A 21870-nucleotide genomic window follows, 5' to 3' on the forward strand; every position below is an offset into this window, starting at 1 on the left:
CCCTAATATAAACTATACAATTACGGTGGTGGTCTAACGTGGCAGAAGGCCAAAGCAGGACCGCCTACCACTTCCTGCTGCTTATTCAGCTCTAATTGCAACTCCCCTTCCTGTTTGTATGCACCCAAAATTCCAATCGTTCCTCACACCTCCCACGTCACCAATATCCTCCCATATGCCACTTCAATCAGAGGCCACAAAACCCTGTGCCCCTCTGTATCTGCCATGGGTTGTGTGCTCCTTTCCACGACCTCCATAAACCTGCTCTTTTCTTGCTTCTCTATTGCACCAGAAAACTCTAACAACTTTGTCAGATTTAGGAAAGAACCCAATTTATGAATGTTCTCATGGAGGGAAACCCCTTTGTAGATTGGGGACTAACTGCAGCCCAATGGGAGGGCCCTGGGATTTATCCTCCAATGCTGGGGGTGTGGCTTTTCCTTGTAAAATGGGAATAACAGATTAATATCAAGTTACCTTTTTGACTAGGGTATAAAGCAGAGCGCTTTCCTGCCCATTGAAACTGGCCTATTTAGGAAATTTGGCTGTTATTCCCAATCCTGACGGGGTGGTGGTGGTGGTGGTTTCTGTCTTTTTTTTTTTTTGTCTTTTTCGTTTTTATCGGTACCAGGGATCAAACCCACGACTGCCTGCTTGCAAGGCAGGCGCTTATGCCGCTGAGCTAAATCCCCAACCCCCTTGTCTTTTTTTAAAAATCACAATTGCTTTGGGGCTGGGGATTTAGCTCAGCGGCATAAGCGCCTGCCTTGCAAGCAGGCAGTCATGAGTTCAATCCCTGGTACTGATAAAAATGAAAAAGACCAAAAAAAAAAAAAAAGAAAGAAAGAAAGAAAATATTATTCTAGGTAGCCATTTGGTTTTTTTCAGGAGAAAGCCAGTTTTGGAGCTGTGTCTGCCACGCTGGGGTCATGGGCTGTGCCAGAGAACCAGATCTGCAGTGCACTCCTCAGTGACTGTGCCCCTGTCCTGGCAGCATCTCCCTCCCACAGAAGCAGACGATGACAATTCCAGGACCGCAATTGCATGTGGTTTTCCTTTTTTTTTCTTTCCGGATTAACTGCGTTATTGAATTATTTCCTCTTCTGACCTCTCTGCTGACCTCGACTTTAATGATTTATAAATCTATTCAGGATGTTTCAGAGAGCTCCACAGGCGGAAGTTCTGGAGAGGGAAATCTCTAGGGAGGAAGGTGCAAGTGTCAGAATGTCCCCAGCTTTCCCGGTATTCGATGCAAACTTCTGCTGGTTGAAGAGGTTGCAGCCTTCTCTTGGATGCAGTGGTGAGCTCCACAGCTCTGATTTTTCTACAAAACCAGCACTCACATCCAGCTCTTTTTCTACTGAACCTTTTAGAAGTCTGGCCTTTTCACCCTTTATTTTCTTTCCTTAATCTTTCATTCTCAGCTGCAAGAAACTGCACATCTCGCCAAACCCGCCATTTGGGTTGCCTGCTCCTCCATAATTGTTTTGTCATCTTTTGGGGCCTTGTTTCCAACACACAGCTCCATTGGCTCAGTCTTTTTGTTGAAGTATATATAGCAGTGTGTCTGTGGCCCTGGCCCAACCCCTTGAATTTCAGGGAGGTGTTTCTCCGTGGAAGGGCTGTGCTCCTGAGCAAGAATGGGGTTCAGGCCCTGTGTCCTCCACGGAGGGTTTGGGAGTTGCCCGGAGATGGGCAGTTGCGTCCCTGTCTGCATTCTGCAAGGCCTTTGGTCGCTCCTCACAAGTCACCATCTCCTACCTCTCCTGGAGGAGGAGGAGCTGTTCCATGTCCCCTGTCACACAGCCCACCCCACCCTGCAATTCCAGGGACAGGCAAGCCTGCTCTGCTCCGTCCACTTAATGGCTTCACAGAGATATGCTGCTGCTCCTTCTGTGACAAGAGACAGCCTCTTCCTATTTCCATGCCACTAATAAACGGTCTGTTCTGTTGATGACAGCTTGCACGCAGCCCATCTTTCTAACGGGGACCTGGCCAACATCCCCCAACTGCCTGTATGAAGTGTATGGCAAAAGGATGAAACAAGGGGCTGGAGGTTTAGCTCAGCGGCATAAGCGCCTGCCTTGCAAGCAGGCAGTCGTGAGTTCGATCCCTGGTACCGATAAAAAGGAAAAAGACCCCCCAAAAAAATGAAATAAGAAACGGACAAATTTAGTAATGCATGATGAGAGAGCTGGGAGGAAAGTGCCTCAGGACCGGCAGAGACCAAGACTGTCCAGACCAGCCACTATTTATTGGTTGTGTACAATGTAGGAGGGCCATCTGAGATTCAGAGGTCAGTGACCCAGTTGGCTGCTGATTGAATAATCCAGGGATGGTTCAAGATGATTTTATGCTAAGAAGGATCTTGCCCTGGAGTGTTCTTTTTTAGTAGTTTTAGTTTAGTCTTAGTGGGCAGGAGAGGGTGGCCCATCCCAAAAGAGTGAATGGGAAGTCTCAAAAGCTTGATATGATAATCCTAAACCTGCATTTATTCTTTAGGGAAGTATGAAAAATTAGCCATTGTGAATTCGTGGTCTCCAACACCTTTCCTCTCCCGAGAGTCCATCCTGAGCTTCTGGAAATCTGCTCTGACCTCCCTCCCGAGCGGAGGAGGTGTAGTCTTTTTTTTTTTTTTTCCAACTGAGCTATTTCGGCAGGAGGTGTAGTCTTGGCATCTGTAATGTGACTGTTTCCTGCTGTTGGCTTCTCTTATTTCCTTGAAGCCTGGGTTTTTCTCAGATCCACTCTGCTTAGTTACACCTGCTCTTCTCTTATTCCCATCTTTATTTATGTACTGGAAACCAGTACTCTGCCGGAAAATTCATCTCCTAGCGATCGTAAACCCAGTGTCACTAAAGAATTTAAGCCTAAAATAAAAGAATAAAAAAAAAGAAAGAAAAAAGAATTACGCCTAAACTAAGAGAAGTTGGTTTATTTGAAGGTAGAGAAAAAGGGAAAAGAGAAATGACAGAAAGCTTTTCAGCAAGTAGGGAGCACTCAAAAGGGAAATCCTTTGGGGAGGGGAACAGGGTCTCGTTATGCAGTTCAGGCTGGCTTGGACTCACTATTGTAGTCCAGGCTGGTCTCGAACTTGCAGGGGATCCTCCTGCCTCAGCCTCCGGAGTGCTGTGATTACAGGTACGCGTCATCATGCTTCTCTAAAGATTGTCAGATTTCTTGAAGCTCGAGGTTTGTAGGCAAAGGGATTATCCTACAAATCACTGAAAGCCGTAACGCCCGAGATTTCGGGGCCCCACCCCTGTCCTACACTTCCTCATCACGATGAAATCACTAATCACCAGCCAAGGATTAATTCTGACCCGCACCTGTTTCGCGCTGCACTCTCCACTTCCCGACCAGCCCAGGTTTAGGCCTGGTTTTATCTGATTTGAGATCTCGGGCCCAATCAGGAGGGCTCTGCCCCGCCCAGTACCACGCCCTCTTCCAAGTATAACCAATCACCCTTCGGATAGGCGCGATGCCCGCCCCCTCCGTGCGTCCCTCTCCCGTCTCTAGGCCCCGGCCACCGCCTCCTGCCTTTGCCCCACTTGACCTCGGTGGCAGCCGCTTGACTCCGCCCTGTGCGCCGAGCTGCAGCCATGGCTGTCACCGCCGAGGGCGCCCGCAGGAAGGAGCGCATCCTCTGCCTGTTTGACGTGGACGGGACGCTCACGCCGGCTCGCCAGGTAGGGCCCCAACGACCGGAAGGAAGCTCTGGGCACGAGTATTACTCAGACGTCCGAGGGCTCGTGTGGGATCTGCAGCAGTGGAACCGCGGACACCTAGGGTCCGCCACCCGGGGTGGCGGGGACCCTCCACCCCCCATCCACAGCCTCCAAGCAGACGTTGCCGCGCTGTGGGTCCAGGCTCTGGGACGCCTCACCTCCCCTGTCAGGTTTCCTGCCCCGTTTCAGCCCTAGGGTGCACCAGGAGTCCGGAACTGGTGCCTTAACCCGGAGTCCAGGCCGTGCTGGCGTGCGCTCCAGCCTCAGAGTCACCCTCTGCTGGGGGCACGGGGGTCCCGGAGCTGTCAGGGACTTCAGGAAGGGATGGTCTGCCCTGCCTTCCCGCATGCTAGATCATGAGGAAGATGTAGACCCGCAGTGAAGGTGGTGGGCTCCACACCACCACAGCCTGAACGGGAACCGCCTCTCAATTTGTCCACCAACAGGTCCTGCGCTTAACGCTTTTCAAAAGTTAATTTTTAATTATCCTCAGGTTCACAAGCACATTTTGGTAGGGGGCGTGCTTTTTGACACAGGGTCTTGCTATGCAGTTCAGGCTGGTTTTGAGCTCACTTTGTAGCCTAGGCTGGTCTCGAACTCACAACAATCTTCCTGCCTCAACCTCCCAAGTACTGGGATTGCCAGTGTGCACACCAGGCCTGGCTTGTGAGGATGTCTTTAATTAAGTGGCTGGGGATTTAGCTCAGCAGCATAAGCACCTGCCTTGCAAGTGGCATTAGATGTATGTGCCTTCCTGAACTTGCTTTTGACAGTGAACTGCCTGTCTTGGGGGTCCCTGCTGTGTTGTAAGTACAGAGCTGCTGCACCTCTGTACCTGCAGCATAGTATTTCCCAGTAGGCGAGGGTCATTCCCTGATGGACAAGCAGGGACTCTTGAGCAAGAAAAGTAGAAACTCAGGGTGACAGGGTTCGTACGTATTGAGTTTTAGTGAGTCTTAGCAAATAACCTTCCAAAAGAGCTGTACCAGTTCCCAGTCTCACGGACATCATGTGCCTGCTTTCCTACCTTATCACCCTCCCTCAATAGTGTCGTCTTTGTACATCCAAATGTATGAAAACAGGATTATACCTTACTAGTTTACTCTTCCTTGTAGGGAATCCTTTCTCTTGATTAATCATCAGTTAATTGCTTTTCATTCAAACACTTTGGATCACTGTTTAATCTCAATAGTGACCCTGGGATAGTTACCTTCACATGGTTATTACTATGTTGCCCATTTTTCTAACTTATTTCTGTGGTACTGGCGATTGAACCCAGATCCTTTGCACTGAGCTATATCCCCAGCCTTTTTATGGATTTATATGTTTAAGTTTTGAAACAATCTCATGAAGTTGCTAAGTTGCCTAGACTGGGTTCAGGCTTGTGATCCTCCTGCCTCAGCCTCCCAGAATGCTGGGATTACAGATGTACACCATTGCACTCTGTTCACACAGATTTTATGTATACCTTGTATGCATCGCCTGAAGGCAATATTGTACTTTTTTTTTTTTTAGCTTGAGGATCAAACCTAGGACCCCCACATGCTAGGCAAGTGCTATGTGCTTGAGCTTTGGCCTTAGCCCAATGTTTTGAGGGGTAGGGGGTTAAGACAGGGTCTCCCTATGTAGTTCAGTCTAGCCTTGAATTCACTATGGACCCCAGGCTGGCCTTGAACTTGCAGCAATCCTCCTGTCTCAGCCTCCTGAGTGCTGGGATTATAGGCCTGTGCCACCACCCTGGCTTCAGCCCAGTTTTATAAGGTGTTTTCAGTTACCTGTGTTTTGATAATGACCCATCACACAAGGTCAAGTGTGGAAGTTTTCTTTTGTGACACTGCATCAGTGCTGAAAGAGTTTCAGGTTTGGAGCATTTCCAACTTGGGGACTAGGAATGCTGAGTCTCTCCTCCTCAGATCCCTGTTCTGAGCGCTAAGTGGGGGTCCCAGACCTGCTAACAGCCTGACTTTTCTCCTCTGCCCCCTGCAGAAGATTGACCCCGAGGTGTCTGCCTTCCTGCAGAAGCTGCGAAGCAAGGTGCAGATTGGCGTAGTGGGCGGCTCTGACTACTCCAAGATCGCTGAGCAGCTGGGGGATGGGGACGAAGGTAGGAGCTGGTGGAGTCCGTTCCCCTTGGGATGCTGGCAGATTTTGAAGAACCCATCCTACTTCTCTGAGACAGAAGAGGTAGATAAAGAGCCGGGCGTGGGCTGGGGATTTAGCTCAGCGGCATGCTTGAAAGCAGGCAGTCGTGAATTCGATCCCCGGTACTGATGAAAAGGAAAAAGACAAAAAAAAAAAAAAAAAAAAAGAGCTGGGCGTGGTGACACACACCTGTAATCCCAGTACTCTGGAGGCTGAGGCAGGAGGATCATTGTGAGTTTCAGCCCAGCATGGGCTACATAGGGAGTTCAAGGCCAGCCTGCACTACATAGCAAGACCTTGTCTCAAAAATAAAAACAGAGGATTGGGGGTTTAACTCAGCAGTACAGGGCCTTCCTGGCAAGCACAGGTTGCGAAAATACTGAAAATAAATAAACAAAAATAATGTGCTCAGCCAGGCGCAGTGACACACACCTATAATCCCAGCACTTGGGAGTCTGAGGCAGGAGGATGGCTGCGAGTTTAAGGCCAGCCTGGGCTACATAAGTGAATTTAAATCCTGACTGAACTATGTGAGACCTGCCTCAAGTGGCATAAGTGCTTGCCTGACAAATTCGAGGTTGTGAGTTCAATCTCTGGCACCAATAAGGAAGTTAACTAATTAATTAAAGTAAAAGAGAAGGGTCTCAAATTTAGCTCAGAAGCATAAACAGATGCCTGGCAAGCATGAGGTCATGAGTTCGATCCCCGGTGCCAAGATTAATTAATTAATTAGAGAGCATGTGAGGAGATAGAGAAAGGGGGGGTGTGTGTGACCGCCTTCTACTGCCAGGCAGGTGCTGGGCCAGCAATGGAGAAGCAGCTGGGAACAAACTGAGCAGACGCCTGCCCTCGGGCCATTTCCATTCTCCTTCCTTTTGCTGAGTCTTGACTTCCTCATCGCTTATGGGGACATAATCAGTAATGGTTAAGATTTGCACAAAATGACCAGGGGTAGCTGGATTTCCTGTAATCCTGCCATCGTGCTGTAGGTTATATGTGGTTACACCATTTATGTTAGTGAGGACGGAAGTCACCTGGGAAGTCGGTCCACCCCAGAGCTCGCAGGTCCAGCTTTTGGGCAGCAGAGGCCTCCGGTTCCTCAAACCGTAAACTAATAGGATTTTCCCTCTTCCCACGCCCTTTTCCATTCCATCTGGAAGTCATAGATTCCTCCCTACCCTGCCCATTTCCGCCACTTCTCCCTCATGGGAGAGATTCCCCTGCCACCCAGACCCGGTGGCAGAGTCCCGGCTCCACCCACTCCAGCTCCTTCTCTTGGCAGCCAGAGCAGAAGCTCCCCCTGCAGCCATCCTGCGACTGGGTGTGGGAAGCTGCGGAGCAAGTCCTTGTCGCTCGGGAAGGGAGCTCAGGAGGAACGACGCCCTCTGCTGTCGAGTTGGCCCAGGGTCCAGAGGAGTGGCAGGATTTTGTAGGACGGGTTGAGGGGGGGAAATCCAGAGCGATGCTTAGGCAGAAAGGCCTGTCTGGGTGAAGGTGCAGAGCAACGACTGGCTTGCACGGGAAAAAAGGAAGCTGCAGCAGCAGCAGAGGCTGGAGCGTCAGACTCAGGATGAAACAAATGGGCCCTGAATGCCAAGCCAAGGAGCATGGGCCCCATCCCCCGTGGCTTGCTTCTGGGGTAACAGAGGGTCTCAGGCCTGGTCTCAGGCTCTTTCTTTCTCCCTGGCTTCTCTGCGCCCAAAGTCATCGAGAAGTTTGATTATGTGTTTGCGGAGAACGGGACAGTGCAGTATAAGCATGGACGACTGCTCTCCAAGCAGGTCAGTGTCCCCACTGCCTGGGTGGCTTCTATCCTGGGCTGGGACAGTAACACCACATCACACTGAGACCACTATGTCCCTTGCTCAGACCATCCAGAGCCACCTGGGGGAGGAGCTGCTGCAGGACCTGATCAACTTCTGCCTCAGCTACATGGCCGTGCTCAGGCTGCCCAAGAAGCGGTGAGCTCTCGCACCCATGGCCACAGAAGTGTGGGTCTCTCACCTGGAACCTATAGATGATTGAGCGTCTGAGTTCTTTTTGGAGGGGTATTGAACCCCAAGCTTGGTGCACGCTAAGCAAGCAGGCCTGCACTATACTCTAGCCCCAGCCTCAGGCCCCTGACTCCTGAAGCCCCAGGAAGCTGTAGTCCCCAGATGGGGCTGGATTTGAATTCAGGGCCTCTCATTCTCCCTGGCTCCCCACCCCCATCATCTCCAGGGGTACCTTCATCGAGTTCCGGAACGGCATGCTGAACATCTCACCCATCGGCCGCAGCTGCACTCTGGAGGAGCGGATTGAGTTCTCCGAACTGGACAAGGTGCCACCATCCGTGTGACCTGGGCCCATTGGGTTTCAGTCCCTCGACCTCTCTGAGTACCTGTCTTCTCATTAGCAAAATGGATGGGGTGGGAGGGAATTTTGAATGAACCAGTACTCTTGGGGACCTGTCGTGTATGTCTGCCCCTTTCCAGTGACCCACACCACTGGCCACCTAGTTACCCGAGTCAGTGCCTAGGGCACATCATTGCCACCTTCCCAAACCCATCCAGTCCAGAAACTCCTGTTCCTCCAGCCTCCAGAGTCCGTCTCACCTGAACTGTTGCCGAGTTGAGAACCTGCTCTTCCAGCTCCAGAAGTCCCCTTCCCCTGTACCCCTCACCAGCAGCAAAGATGCCATCCCTCCAGGTCCCCCTACTGCCTGCTCTCTCCAAGGCCAGAGGGGTCCTCAGGCTCACGAGAGTGCCCCCACTGCCGCTTATGCTAAGTCTTGCCTGGCTCCTCCCCTCATTTCCACCCCAGAGCTGTGGCTTGCTGTGCAGACACTAGGACCTGGGGATTGGGCTGCCCTGTTCCTCAGCTGTCCTCTCAGGCCTCCTTCAGGACCCCTAGTCCATGTCCCACGGGCAGGGTCTGACTCTGCTGTTGTGGCTGGACAACCTTGGACAAGGCACAGCTCCTGTTGATGAAGTGGGGTCGCCCCCCAGAAGTCCCATATACGCAGCCCAGGGCCTGGCACGTGGCGGCCTCTGAGTCTTGTCCTGCGCCTCCCCTGCAGAAGGAGCGGATCCGGGAGAAGTTTGTGGAAGCCCTGAAGACGGAGTTCGCAGGCAAGGGGCTGAGGTTCTCAAGAGGTACGGGAGCCCCCTTGGGGCAGGGCCCTCTCTGGGTGCCCCTGACTGGACCTCCTCGCCCACCTTGACCAGCCTGGGGGACTTGCAGGGCCACTGTCCTGCCTTACCTTGGGGACACCCAATTCCTCAGACACCCCCACTCTGCCAGGACCCCAGCTCTGTCTCTCCTGGCCACCATGGCCAGATGAGCTCCCTACACCCACACTGCTCTCTGATGATCTCATTTGTGCCCCATTTATTCTGGTCCAATGGATTGGATGTCCCCAAAGATACCAAGTCTATCCTGTGCCCTGTATCTGCACTGGACAGACGCTCAGGATTGTTGAGCAAATGAATAAGCGCTGTCCTTGCCCCGGCACTCCCTGCAGCTCCCCTGCCAGCTCCTTTGCTCACAGCCCCTCCCTCCATCCCTCCTGCAGGCGGCATGATCAGCTTTGATGTCTTCCCAGAGGGCTGGGACAAGCGCTACTGCCTGGACAGCCTGGACCAGGACAGCTTCGACACCATCCACTTCTTTGGAAACGAGACCAGTCCTGTGAGTTGGGCCTGGCCCGGCGCCCCTCAGCCTGCACACCTGTGGTCAAGGCCAAGACCCAGGACAACAGAACCAGCCTCCTAAGCCAGGGCTTGGAGGGGGCTGGACACCGCTGTGTCACACAGCAAGTCTGACAAGAAGGGTTTCCTGGGAGCAACACGAGGGGCAGCTCTGTAGCAGGCAGTGTAGGAACCCAACCCCAGCAACCTCCCCCAGAAGCCCCCTGCATGAGGCCTTCTCTGCCCTTCCTCTCCAGGGCGGGAACGACTTTGAGATCTACGCCGACCCCCGGACTGTAGGCCACAGCGTGGTATCCCCTCAGGACACGGTACAGCGGTGCCGAGAGATTTTCTTCCCAGAAACAGCCCACGAGGTGTGAAGAGCAACACCCAAACTTAACACTGTGAATACCCATTGCTCTGACCAGGCCCGCAGAAGAACACTGCATCGGCTGGGGTGGGGGACCCTGGGCCTGTGCACTGCTGCGAGACACATGCTGCAGGCCGAGCCTGGCCCCTCGCCTCCTGATCCCAAAGTGTCCCTGGCCTCTGCCCTGATGGCTGTGGTCATAGCTGCTGCTCGTAGTTCAGAACAGGACAGCCCCGTCTACATGGGAGGAGGCCGTGCAAGGGTGCGATGCAGGGGCCCCAGCAAATCTCCGAACCGTGTCACAAGCATTAAAGGCCCCACACACGACAAGGTGCTGTGTCGGAGGTGTCTGAGGAGTAACAGTCCACACTGTTCACGCACTGCTGAGATCCCCACTTTGCAGATGACAAGCAGGGACAAGGACGCAGCCCCAGCTCACCCAGAAGTGGGTCCACTGGGGCCTCAGACAAGGCCAGCTCAGCTCGACCTTCCCCAGCCCCTCCCAGGACGTGGGCAGGAAGCAGCTCCCAGTCCACTTAGGTCACAGTTGAGTTTATTGCCAGTGTTAGGAAGGATGGGGAGTCCGTGGCTGGGGTCTCAGGGTGACTTCTGGTGCTATGGGGCAGCTAGGATGGGGAGGAAGCTGCTGCCCCCGCCATCCAGGTGGCCCTGGCCTGATGCCTGCACAGGGAGCCTGCTCATGGGGGAGAGGCTAGGGGCAGGGGCCCAAGATGTCCTTGTCCTGCTCAGTGGGATGTCAGGTGGGCTGGCCCTTCCCAGGGACAGGGGCTGCCAGGCACTGCCCAGCCTCTGGTGGCACTGGGCTGGGATGCAGATGCCCCAGCTGATCTTGACCCTGGGGTCTTGGAGCAGTTCCAAGGCCTCCTAGACAGTCACTGACCCCCTCGTCCTGGGCATGCGTGCCCCCACTTTTCCTTGCAGCCTGGGTCGCATAAGGGTCACTGTCCTGGCAGGCCCTCCCTTGAGCCTGTGACCCCATTTCCCCCACACTGGATCTCAGGAGGGAGGGTGTGAGATGAGGCCCCTCCTAGGCCAGGTCACCCTGCTGCACACAGGGACATCAGGAGCCCAGGGGAACTCCAGCTAAGCAGGACCACCACACACCAGGGACGTGGCAGGGATGGACACCGCAGCAAGGACTCCCAGGCTGGGAGGAGGCTGGTATGGAGGCAGGCCTGGTGGATCCTTCAGTGCCTGGGTCTGGCCTTGTCCGAGGGGACATCATGTTGTCCGTCGCCATGTCTTCCCCAGCTGGTGGCTGGGCACGGAGTGGAGAATCCACAGGGTTTGTGAGTCCGAGGGGAAGAAATGGCTGCACCCGGGCTAGGGTGACGCATCCCCTGCTTGCTTCGGGGCCAGGGGAGGAGCTTGGGTGTCACAGTGCCTCTGCCAGGCCAGACGGGAACCTCAGATTCCCCTTCCACTCCCCAGGCCCCCCTTTCCTACCTGGTCAGTGCCCCAAGAGCCTGAGCAGGAAGGTAGGGGGGCCGTGTGTTCCCATGTTCAGCCCTCTTCCACTGCGTGAGGCTGGGGGCTCCCCCAAAGTGCTCACCAGCCTGGCTTCCAAGGGGAAGGATCAGGCCATGGCAGGGGCTCAGTCCAGGGTGGAGCTGGCAGAGACTCAGGTGACGCAGGCCATGGGCAGGACAAGAGGGTCCCATGTGTGTGGTGGGAAGGGACGGAGCAGGGACAGCCAGGCCAGGGCTGGTGGCCTCCCCTCCTGCCAGCTCCCAGGACAGTCACGGGTGGGTGGAGGTGCACACACACATGGCCACGAGCACAGATAGACAGATAGACAGACGTGCACACCAAAGCCACCGGGGGCTGCCCGCCCTCCCCCCACAGCTCCCAGCCTAGGAGCCCACGACCTGGCCGGACCACGTCTCGTGGGGGGTGTGGGGGGCCAGCTGGGTGAGCACCACCTCCACAGCCTGGAACTTCTGGTTCTTAGGTGGGATGGGGCACATCTTGTAGGTCACTTCGTCACCTTCCACAGGCACGTACTCCCCCTCGATGCTGGTGGGCAGGAGAGGGGGGTCAGCCTGACTCCACTGTGGCCCAGATAGAGGGCAGCCCAGCCCTACCCTAGTGAGGCCAAGATCTCACTTCCCATTTCAGCATTCTGGAAGCCTCAAGTGCTGCCTGGCCAACTGAGTGACATCCTTGTCTCAAAATAGGGCTGGGAATGGGGATGCAGCCCAGGCAAAAGGCCCTGGGTTCGATCCACAGGTCTGAAAAAATTAAATCCGAGCTAGACATGGTGGTGTACCCCTGTAGTACCAGCATGCATGAGGCTGAGGCAGGAGGATTGCCGTGAGTTGGAGGCTAGCCTGAGCTACATAATGAGTTCAAGGTCAGTCTGAAGTACACATTGAGACACACGCACGCACACACATACACAGATCCAGGAGCCAAGCAACAATAAAAACAAAATGGGACTGATACACATTATCTTCCTCTCCGTACCCTTTGGGAATAGGAAGGTCCCCGAGACTCTGCAGAGTCCCAGGGACCTCCCCTGTCATCTCTTATTAGGGCTAGCTGGGGACAAACCTCACGGGTCCTCCGCCACCCCCCAGCCCAGGGCTCCTCCAGGCTGTGTCCACCCTCCCTTCCCTGCACTTACAACCCTCCTGAGAGGGGAGGTAGAGGCAGGGATAGCAGTCACAGGCAGAGGCTGCTTCAAAGCACGGCTGGGACACCGAGGGGGACCGGCCAAGAACATGGGGGCCAGGGGACTCACTCAGACACGTGCACGAAGATGTCCTCTGAGCCGTTCTCCGGGGTGATGAAGCCGTGGCCCTGGGAGCGGGAGAACTGCTTGCACACGCCCTTGAACACCGGGCCGGCCGAGGCGCGGGCCGTCCTGGGTGGGGAGATCACAGCTATGGCCCGGCTGCCCCAGACCCTGCCCTCCCCGGCCTGGCCGGCCTGGCCGGAAGAGCCCGCCTGGGCCTGAGATCAGTCCTGGCCAGTGTACACTATGTCAGCCTCACTCTGCAGGTGTCCATACCCCGGGCCCAGAGAGGGGAACGTCCCTCTCAGAGGGCACAGCATCCGGTCACCAGACTCCCCCTCCTCACAGCCCTCTCCACGCAGCACCCTCCGCTCCTGAGGTTATTTGGGTTCTGTTTGGTTTTGGCGGTGCTGGGGATTGAATTCATGGCCTTGTGCCTGCTAAGCAAGCACTCCAGCACTGAGCCGCAACCCCAGACTACTCCGAAAGTTATTTGGATTTTAATGAATTCCTCTTACAAGATTTGTTTTTCTTTTTCCTGTTTTGTTGTGATGTGTTTATTGAGACAGAGTCTCACTGTGCAGTCCAGGCTGGCCTTTAACTCACTGTGTAGCCCAAGCTGACCTCAAACTCACAGCAATCCTCCTGTCTCAGCCTCCTGAGTGCTGGGATTATAGGTGTACGCCATTATGCCCAGCTTTAGCACAGTACTGGTTTTGTGGGATGCAGAATACTGCAGTTACTGGGGGGTCCCATACCCAGCTCCCCACCCTCATGAGGACAGTGGGGACAAAGGAGGACAGGGAGGGTGACAGAGCCCAAGTAAAGGGCAGGCACTCACGCTGAATACGTCCTGGTGCGCTTGGTGGGCAGCGGGCTGGGCAGGTCTCGCAGGGCCCCGCCCCGCTCCCACACTCTGCTGCCCTCCCTGTGGAAGGGGAAGGTGGGCCACACAGGGGACTTGGGCGAGTGGAGCGGGGGCACCACTGAGGGCGACGTGGACTCCGACGATGTCATGGTGGGGCCAGCAGGAGAGCCTGGCGGGCTCTGGGGCCCCGGGGCCGGTGAAGGGCTTGGGCGTCCTTGCGGGCAGGGCCCGGCCTGGCCCTGCTCGGCGGCCTCACCAGCCACAGGCTCCGTCTGCAGGGGACAGAGACAGAGAAACAGAGACAGAGATGACAGTTAGGTCCAGCATGAGGACAGTGTGGCACAATGGACACCGGGCTGTTCCCATGGGCCACGGCTGCATGACTTTGCCCATGCACACCTTGTCTCCACTTGTGTGTGCAAACCAGAAAGACAAAGCAATCGAAGCTTCCAGTCTGACCCTGTGACTACAGGGGCCGGCGACTAGGGCACTGGGTGGCCATGACCAGGCTTGAGTATTTCAAATTTACAGCACGGGGTTCAAACCTCGGCTGTCCCTTACAACTTAGTAGCCTCAGCCAAGAGAGACTCGGTAGGTCCCAAAGGGTGGGCAGGAACACAGGCCACAGCTCCACCTGACTCCCTGCCTTCGGCTGTGTGACCTCTTCCGCCCGCCTGGCCTGTGACAGCTCATGTCCTGCACAGGACGGGTCACAGGTCACGGGCACAGGATGGTTCTCATGCTGAGCACAATAGCCCTTTCTGCTCGCCGGGAACAGACTGCAGGGTGAGCTCCTGGGGACCTGGGCCATCTACTTTCTCAGCCCAGTTTCTGCCTCTCAAAATTAGGTTGCAGGTCTCCGTGTGTAACCAGGGGACACAGCACTTGCCCAGTGCATTCGAGAACCTCAGTCCTGAATCTGAGGCTGGGAATCGCCTGGCGGCGTGCTGGGGACTCAGCGACTCCAGCAGGCGGCACTAACAGCAATGCCTCTGCACTCAGCCTTAACTGGTTCCAAGAGGTGCAATCGGTACCAAAAATAGGAAGTACCAAGCACGCTGTTTTGGCGGGAAAGGGTAGCAAACCGCTAGGCAAACGACAGGGACAAGTTCTTTAGCTGGAATTGTTGTTTTTTTGTCATTTTTGAGACAGGGTCTCACTATGCAGTTCAGGCTGGCCTTGAGCTCACTCTGTAGTCCAGGCTGGTCTCGAACTCGAAATGATTCTCCTGCCTCAGCCTCCTGAGTGCCCAGGATTACAGGCGAGAGCCACCATTGACAAATTTTAGCTTGTATGTCGAGTATCAAATAAACAAGAACCACTGGGACAAAAGCTTCAGGTCTGAACAGGGATTTTCAGGTCAAGTAGGGAATTCCGCCCTGCGGTAGGAAGAGTCACCACAGCAAGACTACAGTGGCAAGGTTGCTGCGTGTTGCTGTGATCGACATGGATTAATAGAAGTCCCCAAGTGCACAGCCTGGCACCTGGATGACCTTGAGAAAACCACCCTGCATTTCCTCCCCTTGGGAAAAGATATAACTTCCTCTGCACTGGCCCCCCTGCACTTATCCTCGGGATTGGGAAGTCTTGGAGCCCAAGAAATCTGCCCTGGAACCCTAGCAAGGGACAAGCGGCCTGTTTGGCTGGAAGGGACCAGGAGTGCGGCTCTTTTGACATTGCCCCCAGCCTCAGTTTCCTCATCTGTACAATGGGACTGGAAGCCCTGTGTCTTTCTCTCTTAGGCCTGGACTTTAAAGAAACTCAGTAGTTTCTCTGCCACCACCCCTCACCTCACCCAGTCCTGGTGACAGAGATGAACCCTGAGCTATATGTCTATTTTTGGAGTCTTTGTGCCTCAAACTAAACATACACAAATTTGGAGTTTGCAGGGGAAGGATTTAAGGCTCTGTAGGAATCCTGAATGCAATGGGTCCAAAAATGCTTACGGCCAGGCAGCAGAGCCAGTAGTCACTTGTCTGATCTCCATTGCCACAGCAAAATCCCTGGCCTCTGTTCATAGAGATCCTCCTGCCTCAGCCTCCCAATTGCTGACAGGCTGCAGCACCATGTCTAGTTCCTTCCTTCTTTCCCTCCCTCCTTCCTCCCTTCCTTTTATTAAACCCAATACCTGATGTACACAAGTACTTCGCCACTGAGCTACATCCCTAGCCAGTCAAGGAAACAGGAGTTTACAAAAAACACAAAAAAGTAAACAGCTGGGTGTGTGTGGTAGCATAAACCTATTATCCCAGCACTAGGAGGCTGAGGCAGGAAGATCTAAAGTTCCCGCCCAGCCTGGACAATTTAGCAAAGATTCTATCTTAAAATAAAAAGTAAAAGCCAGATGTGATCACACAGGCCTGTAATCCTAGGAGGTTGAAATAGGAGGATTGCTGAGAGTTCAAGGTCAGCCTGGACTGCAAAGTGAGACCCTGTCTCGAAACAAAAACCTAACTAAATAAAAAGGCTAGGGATGTACAGGGCAAAGGCCTTGGGTTCAGTCCTTAGTACTGCAGGATAATACAGTAACAAGCCCTGGTGGTGAATGCTTATAATCTCAGTGCCCAGGAGGCGGAGGCAGGAGGAGCTAGAACCTTCTGGTGGGGGCTGCGCACTGACCTCCCTGACCTGGGGCTGATCCCAGCCTTCACTGTCCCTGTCACTTCTTCCACCTGACTCCGGGGAGCACTGTCACCAGGGTGGCGGAGCAGCCCTAGCTCAGGCCTGCACCTTCCTGGTAACCACCGCAGCGCGACCCCCGCTCTCCCCTGCCCTCTTGGGCCTTTCTGCACTGGTGTCCCTGTCTAGAGCAAGGGCAAGCTGGGGACACCGGGAGGGCAGGACTGACCTGCTTCCCAGAGAAGCCACCTGCCACCTCTGGCCAGGTGGGTAGGGGCCCTCCAGGGGTACTGAGGCCTGGCACCAAGCACTTCCCAGCCGGGTGAGTGCAGCTTTTGTGCCTGCCTGCTTTCTGCAGTCCTGGGTATTGAAGCCAGGGCTTTTACCCTGACCTACATCTCCTGCCTTTTTTTATTTTGAGACAGGGTCTCCATAAGTTGCTAAGTTGTCCAGGCTGGGTTGGAACTTAGCATCTTCCTGCCTCAGCCTCCCAGAGTGCTGGGATGACAGGCCCATGCCATCACCCCTGGCCCAGTTTTTCTTTTAATTAATCCTCCCAGCAGCTCTTTCAGGTTGCTGTCACTGTTAAACCATTTTGCAGATGAGGAGACTGAGGCCCAGAACAGGATTTCAGCTAGGACCAATGACTGGGCAGGAGGCCTGCGCCAGCCCCTGCATCTCCAGTAACTAGCTATGTGACCTTGGGCAGGGCCATCCCTGTCTGGGGCCTGCATAACACCCAAAGGCCTGGGAGGCCAAGGAAAATGGGACATGGCGCCCAGGCAGAATGCCCAGGTCTGACCCTCTCTCCTGAGCTCAGCTGCTGGGAAGAACAAACAGAAATGAGGCTTCTCTGGTCCGGGCTCTGGACATCCTGCACCATAGAATTCTCCAGAGAGGTGAGTTTCTGTGCTTTCACCCCAGCGTGGCCAGGAAGGTTGAAGTTACATTTGTTCCTATTTTACAGATGAAGCCCAGAGAGGTTAAGTGCTGCTTCAAGGTCACACAGCAGGTTAGGGATGGAGCCCAGCTTTGTCTGATGGTCTAGTGCTCTTCCTGTGAAGGTCATTTCTGCTTCTGGTGAGTCAAGATGAGGCTAGAGCTTTGCAAAAAGAACTTTCCCAGAGCAACTAAAAGTCAGGCTCCCCCAAGTGCAGGTTTGTTTGGCGGCCCTGCAGGGATTTGGTGTCCTGGGGCTTCTCCTGCCCACACCAATGCCCCTCAGAGGCAGCAGTGGAGCTGGGCATGGTATATGTCTGCAATCCCAGCACTTGGGAAGCTGAGTCAGGAGGTTCACTGCAAGTTGAAAACCAGGCTGAACTACATAGTGAAACCCTGCCTCAAAAAAGAAAACAAACAAACAAAAAAACATCAGGGCTATTTGGAGATAATCCAAGGTCTGACGCAATGTCCTAGGGCCACAGCACTCGGGATGGTGACTCAGCCCTGGCAGCAGGTGACCATAGCTAGCTGGGACTCTGCTCTAGTAATCAGCTCCCCCCTACCCCCCGCAAAGGAGGTACAAATGGTTGTTGTGCCCTGCTCTTGACCATGAGAATCCTTCTCTCCCTGGACAGATCAGGGAAGGCAAAGCAGCTCAGCCACGCAGGGCTGTGTGATCCAGGCAAGCGCTGCCCCTTTCTGGGCTCCCCCTCATCTCAGTTGCATAAATTGTCTCTGCTCCCCATGCCTTGGCCCAACTCTTCTCTGGGGTTGCCAGAAACATACATGAGGGCATACCCCAAGGTGATATCTTCCAACCTGTGTGCTATGTGTCAATAAAAGAACATTTACACCCAGTGTGGTGATACATGCCTGTAATTTCAGCACTTGAGAGGCTGAGGCAGAAAGATCTTCAGGCATTTGAGGGCGGCCTGGGCTACATGGTGAGTTCAACACCAGCCCGAATTACAGATCAAGACCCTATCTCAAAAAACCAAAACAAATAAACAAAAGTTCAGCGGCAATGATTAATATTATTAGCATACCCATTCTACAGAAGGGTCAACTGAGGCTCAGAAGGGTGAAAAAGCCTGCTGAGGTTACAGACCTGGCTGGAGGTTGCCCTTTTGCACCTCGGAAGTGTCTGGGGTTGGGGTGGGCAGCAGGTAAGAAGTAGACCACTCTTCCCAAAAGCAGCTCATGGAGAAGGAAGCACAGGGGTGGAAAAACTGGGGAGCCAGGACTTGGGGTTCTATTTCTGGTGTTGCGCTGACTCAGACAATGACCTTGGCTGAGTCACTTGCCAGCACTGAAGAGCTTCAAAACAACTCCCCAATAAAACATCCCACCCCCAAGCCGAGCCCCCATTGTGGGGAGCAGCCAGGAGGAGGGGTGCAGTAGCTTCAAACAGAAATACTGGTGGCTGCAAATGACAGGCAGGGACTGTGGGACAGGGCAGCTGGTCTGCAGTGGGCAGTGGGAGGGTGACAAGGAACAACCTCGGGCCCAGCGGACAGAGTGACCTGGCCCGGCTCTCCGCGGCCTCCCCAAAGCTCTTTAAAATACATCAGTGCCAAAGTTGCGCTTGCAGCTGGAGGTGACCTAATTAAACCTGCTTCCCTCCCCTCCCTAGTGTATGTGTGTGTGTTGGCCAGCATACTTCAGGGACCTCCATCCCTGCCCCTCCTCCTCCTCGTCCTCGTCCTCCTCCTCCTCACCTCACACCCAGGCTGCCTGGGGACAGCTGGGCTTCAGGCCTTGGGGCATCTTTGCCATCTGCGGTCCAGCAGCCAGGATGGCACCAGGAGCACCATGTTCCCTTCCCAGCTTTGCTTCTGCCCAGGTGAGTGACCTCAGACAAGTCACTGTCTCACTCGAGTACCCCCCAGGACCAGGCTGGTTAAAGTGATGTATAGAAGGCTGAGTTTGAATGCAAATCAGTGTGACCTACAACCCCTGCTGTGCCACCCCTGCTCTGTGACTGTCCTTTCCTTGGCTCAGGGACAAAGGGAAAGTCCCCTCCACTCTGACCCGCCCTCCCAGGGTTCCTGTGCAGTTGGGACAAAAATCTGATTTGTGCTGGGTGTGGCGGTGCATGCCTGTGATTCCAACACTCAGGAGGCTGGGGCAGGAGGAGCCTGCAAAATCAAGGTTAGCCTGAGCTATGTAATGAGTTCAAGGTCCGCCTGAACTACACTGCAAGACACTATCTCAAAAACAATCAAAAACCAAAAACAAACAAAAATGTGTGATCTGTCACAAGTCCCATTCCCCCTGGGCTCCCGGACTTGACCATCACAGCCAAGCTCAGAGCGCCCTCTGCTGGTGCCTCTGGGGGGTCCCGCCTCTGGACCGGCTGGCGGATGGGCCCTTTTCATAGGTCCTCCGGGGTCCCCAAGAAGCTCTTCTCTGGCCAATGACATCCATGAACCCTGTCTAGCATCTCTCTCAAGGCCTGAAACAAATCTCTACGACTAGAACTGCCCTGTGCCCTCTGCAGCTCCTGACAGCGCCTGTCTTTGGATTTTCGTTCTCCTTCCCGGCGCTGGGGGCAGACAGATCAGGATGGGCAGATGCAGAAAACAGATGTTTCAAGGGTATGGGAGGGGTGAGGCTGGGAGGAGGAAGCACTGACAACTGGAAGCCCAGAGGCCTCTGGGATGGACCAGGTTTGGTAAGGGGGCCGGCGAACCCTCCTTCCTAGCGAGCGGCCCCTGCTGGGTGGCATCCAGGCGGAGGCCTGGTGCCAGGCGCTGGAGAGGTTGCCCACCCCCCGCTGGGCACACTTCCTCCTCCCCTCCCCCAGCCCGCGGATGCAGCCGTTCACACTTGTATTTATTATTGTTCTCCAAGCCCCCTCCCTCTGCCCGGGAAGAGCAAGCAGGCGGGCTGGCAGCTTGGCAGGAACCGGCTGTCTCCCTCTGGGTGCCAGCGTCGCCCCTTATCTGCGCGCGGTCTCCTTGTGCCAGGGTCAGGCCATTCGGGGGCTTGACGCCAGCCAGGGTGGCCCTGAGTCCCTGCACCCCACCGCCCGGTGGCCCTGCAGGTCCTGGCTTTTCAACCCCTGCCCTGGAGGGGGAGCTGCGCCCTGGCAAGGGCGGGTCAGACCCCAGCCTCAGGGACCCAGGCGGGCGCGGGGGCCCCGAGGGAGGCAGAGAGACCCCGAGCCACCTTCCCAAACCCAGGCACACGACTGTCCCCATCACACGGGAAAACTGTCAGGACGAGACAGCTGCCCGCGGTCCTCGACGTCCCCTCCCAGTCCCGGGCCACAGTCCAGGGACGCTCCCCGCCACGCTCGCCTTCCAGCCTGCGAGGAGCCCTCGGAGGAGCCCTCCGGGTGCCCACGGGAGGCTGCGGCCCGGCCGGACCGGGCTCCCGCGGTGCAGGCAGCCCCACCCGGCGCCCCCTGCGGCCCGCGCCGGCCCTCGGCCTCGCCCTCCCGTCCTGCCGGCGCCTCACCTCTCCCGGCGGCGGGATCCGGCGCTCGCCGGCGGCTCGGGCAGCCCGGGCCGCGGGGTGAGTGTGAGTGTGAGTGTGAGCGCGCGCCGGCGGCCGCGGCCCTCACTCACTCACTCGCTCGCTCACTCAGTCACTCACTCACTCGCTCGCCCGCTCGCTCACACGCCTCCCGCTGACGTCAGGAGCGCCGGGGAGGGACGCGGTGGGAATTTGTATTCTCTGCCTTTAAAGGGGCACCAGGCTCCGCGAGCGGCGAGCGGGAGGCACCCAGCTGTGTCGCTCAAAGCTCCAGAGCTTGTTGTTTGGCAAAGTGGCTTTTATTGCTGGGCCGGGGTGTAATTTGCTCCGCCAGGTCAGGGGAGCTGTGAGGGGAACGCGGGGGAGGAGAGGCCCCGAGCCAACAGAGGGAGCAGGTGGGGTGGGGTGGAGATCGAGTCTGGGTGTGCAAGTGCACACGCACACACATGTATGCGCACGCTGGGGACCAGCCCGGGAGGCCCCGATCCTAGAGCTCCAGGAGTCCGCATCAGACAGGCGCTGGGTCTGCTGGTCTTGGGCACCTCCTTTACTACTCCGGCCCCACCGTGAGAGGCCGCAGTGCAAGGGCCCTAGGGTGCTGGAGGCCTCCTTCCACCTCAGCTTGGGCTGGGAAGGAAGTCACTTAGCACTACTGGGCAGGCTGGCATTTGCAAAAGAAGTCTTATTAACATAAGATGCTAGATGCACACGCCTGTAATCCCAGCTACTCAGGAGGCTGAGGCAAGAGGATTGGAAGTTTGAGGCCAGCCTAGGCAATTTAGTGAGACCCTGTCTCAAAATGAACAAAACAAAACAAAACAAAACAACAATAAATATATATATAAAAGAGTAGGTAAGTGTAATGCATGGAGGGTCCTCTGACAGGCAACAAGCTTTGGCCTCATTTACACCTCACAATGCTACAACTTTTTACCCTTATGGCACTGGTGGAGAGTGAGGAGGTGGGACTCTCCAGCATCATCCATCAGCTGCTGGCTAGACAGTGTGCCATATATTCCACCTTCTAAAACCTTCCAGAACCTTCCAGAACAATGGCACTCAGCCCCTCCTGATTTCTGGTTATACAAGAGAGACTAGAGATAAACACTGCCTGGGTTTCCCTGGGCCCAGGGTTCTGACTTCATTCCACCTGTGGTCTAAGGATTCTACTCAGAGGTGTCCCCTTACCCCTAACAAATTATCAGATTCTTTCTTTGTCTTCTTCTTCAAAAATAACAGTTTTCAAAGTGCTCACCCTTGAGTGTGAAGTATATGCCTGTGATCCCAGCCCTCTG

The 21870-nt window shown here is 55.1% G+C and overlaps 2 protein-coding genes and 1 pseudogene across 2 annotated transcripts; 1 reads left to right on the forward strand and 2 right to left on the reverse strand.

Moving 5' to 3' along the window:
* Positions 1 to 1147: 1147 nt before the first annotated feature.
* On the reverse strand, positions 1148 to 3435 carry LOC100717000 (nuclear receptor-binding factor 2-like; annotated as a pseudogene).
* Positions 3436 to 3485: 50 nt separating this feature from the next.
* Positions 3486 to 10238, forward strand: Pmm1 (phosphomannomutase 1). Its single transcript, XM_003470386.5, has 8 exons — positions 3486 to 3689; positions 5715 to 5832; positions 7575 to 7651; positions 7740 to 7831; positions 8091 to 8190; positions 8929 to 9004; positions 9424 to 9539; positions 9796 to 10238. The coding sequence occupies exons 1-8, from the start codon at positions 3603 to 3605 to the stop codon at positions 9916 to 9918; spliced, it is 789 nt and encodes a 262-aa protein (XP_003470434.2). The 5' UTR covers positions 3486 to 3602; the 3' UTR covers positions 9919 to 10238.
* A 206-nt stretch (positions 10239 to 10444) lies between these two features.
* Csdc2 (cold shock domain containing C2) lies at positions 10445 to 20741 on the reverse strand. The gene is made up of 4 exons (XM_003470385.5): positions 20558 to 20741; positions 13508 to 13806; positions 12673 to 12795; positions 10445 to 11945 (listed from the first exon to the last, which is right to left on the reverse strand). The coding sequence occupies exons 2-4, from the start codon at positions 13681 to 13683 to the stop codon at positions 11783 to 11785; spliced, it is 462 nt and encodes a 153-aa protein (XP_003470433.2). The 5' UTR covers positions 13684 to 13806; positions 20558 to 20741; the 3' UTR covers positions 10445 to 11782.
* Positions 20742 to 21870: the final 1129 nt, after the last annotated feature.

This window comes from Cavia porcellus, unplaced genomic scaffold, assembly GCF_034190915.1.
Source record: "Cavia porcellus strain 051 isolate PalLab524CR breed Dunkin Hartley unplaced genomic scaffold, mCavPor4.1 scaffold_40, whole genome shotgun sequence".
Lineage (NCBI taxonomy): Eukaryota > Metazoa > Chordata > Mammalia > Rodentia > Caviidae > Cavia > Cavia porcellus.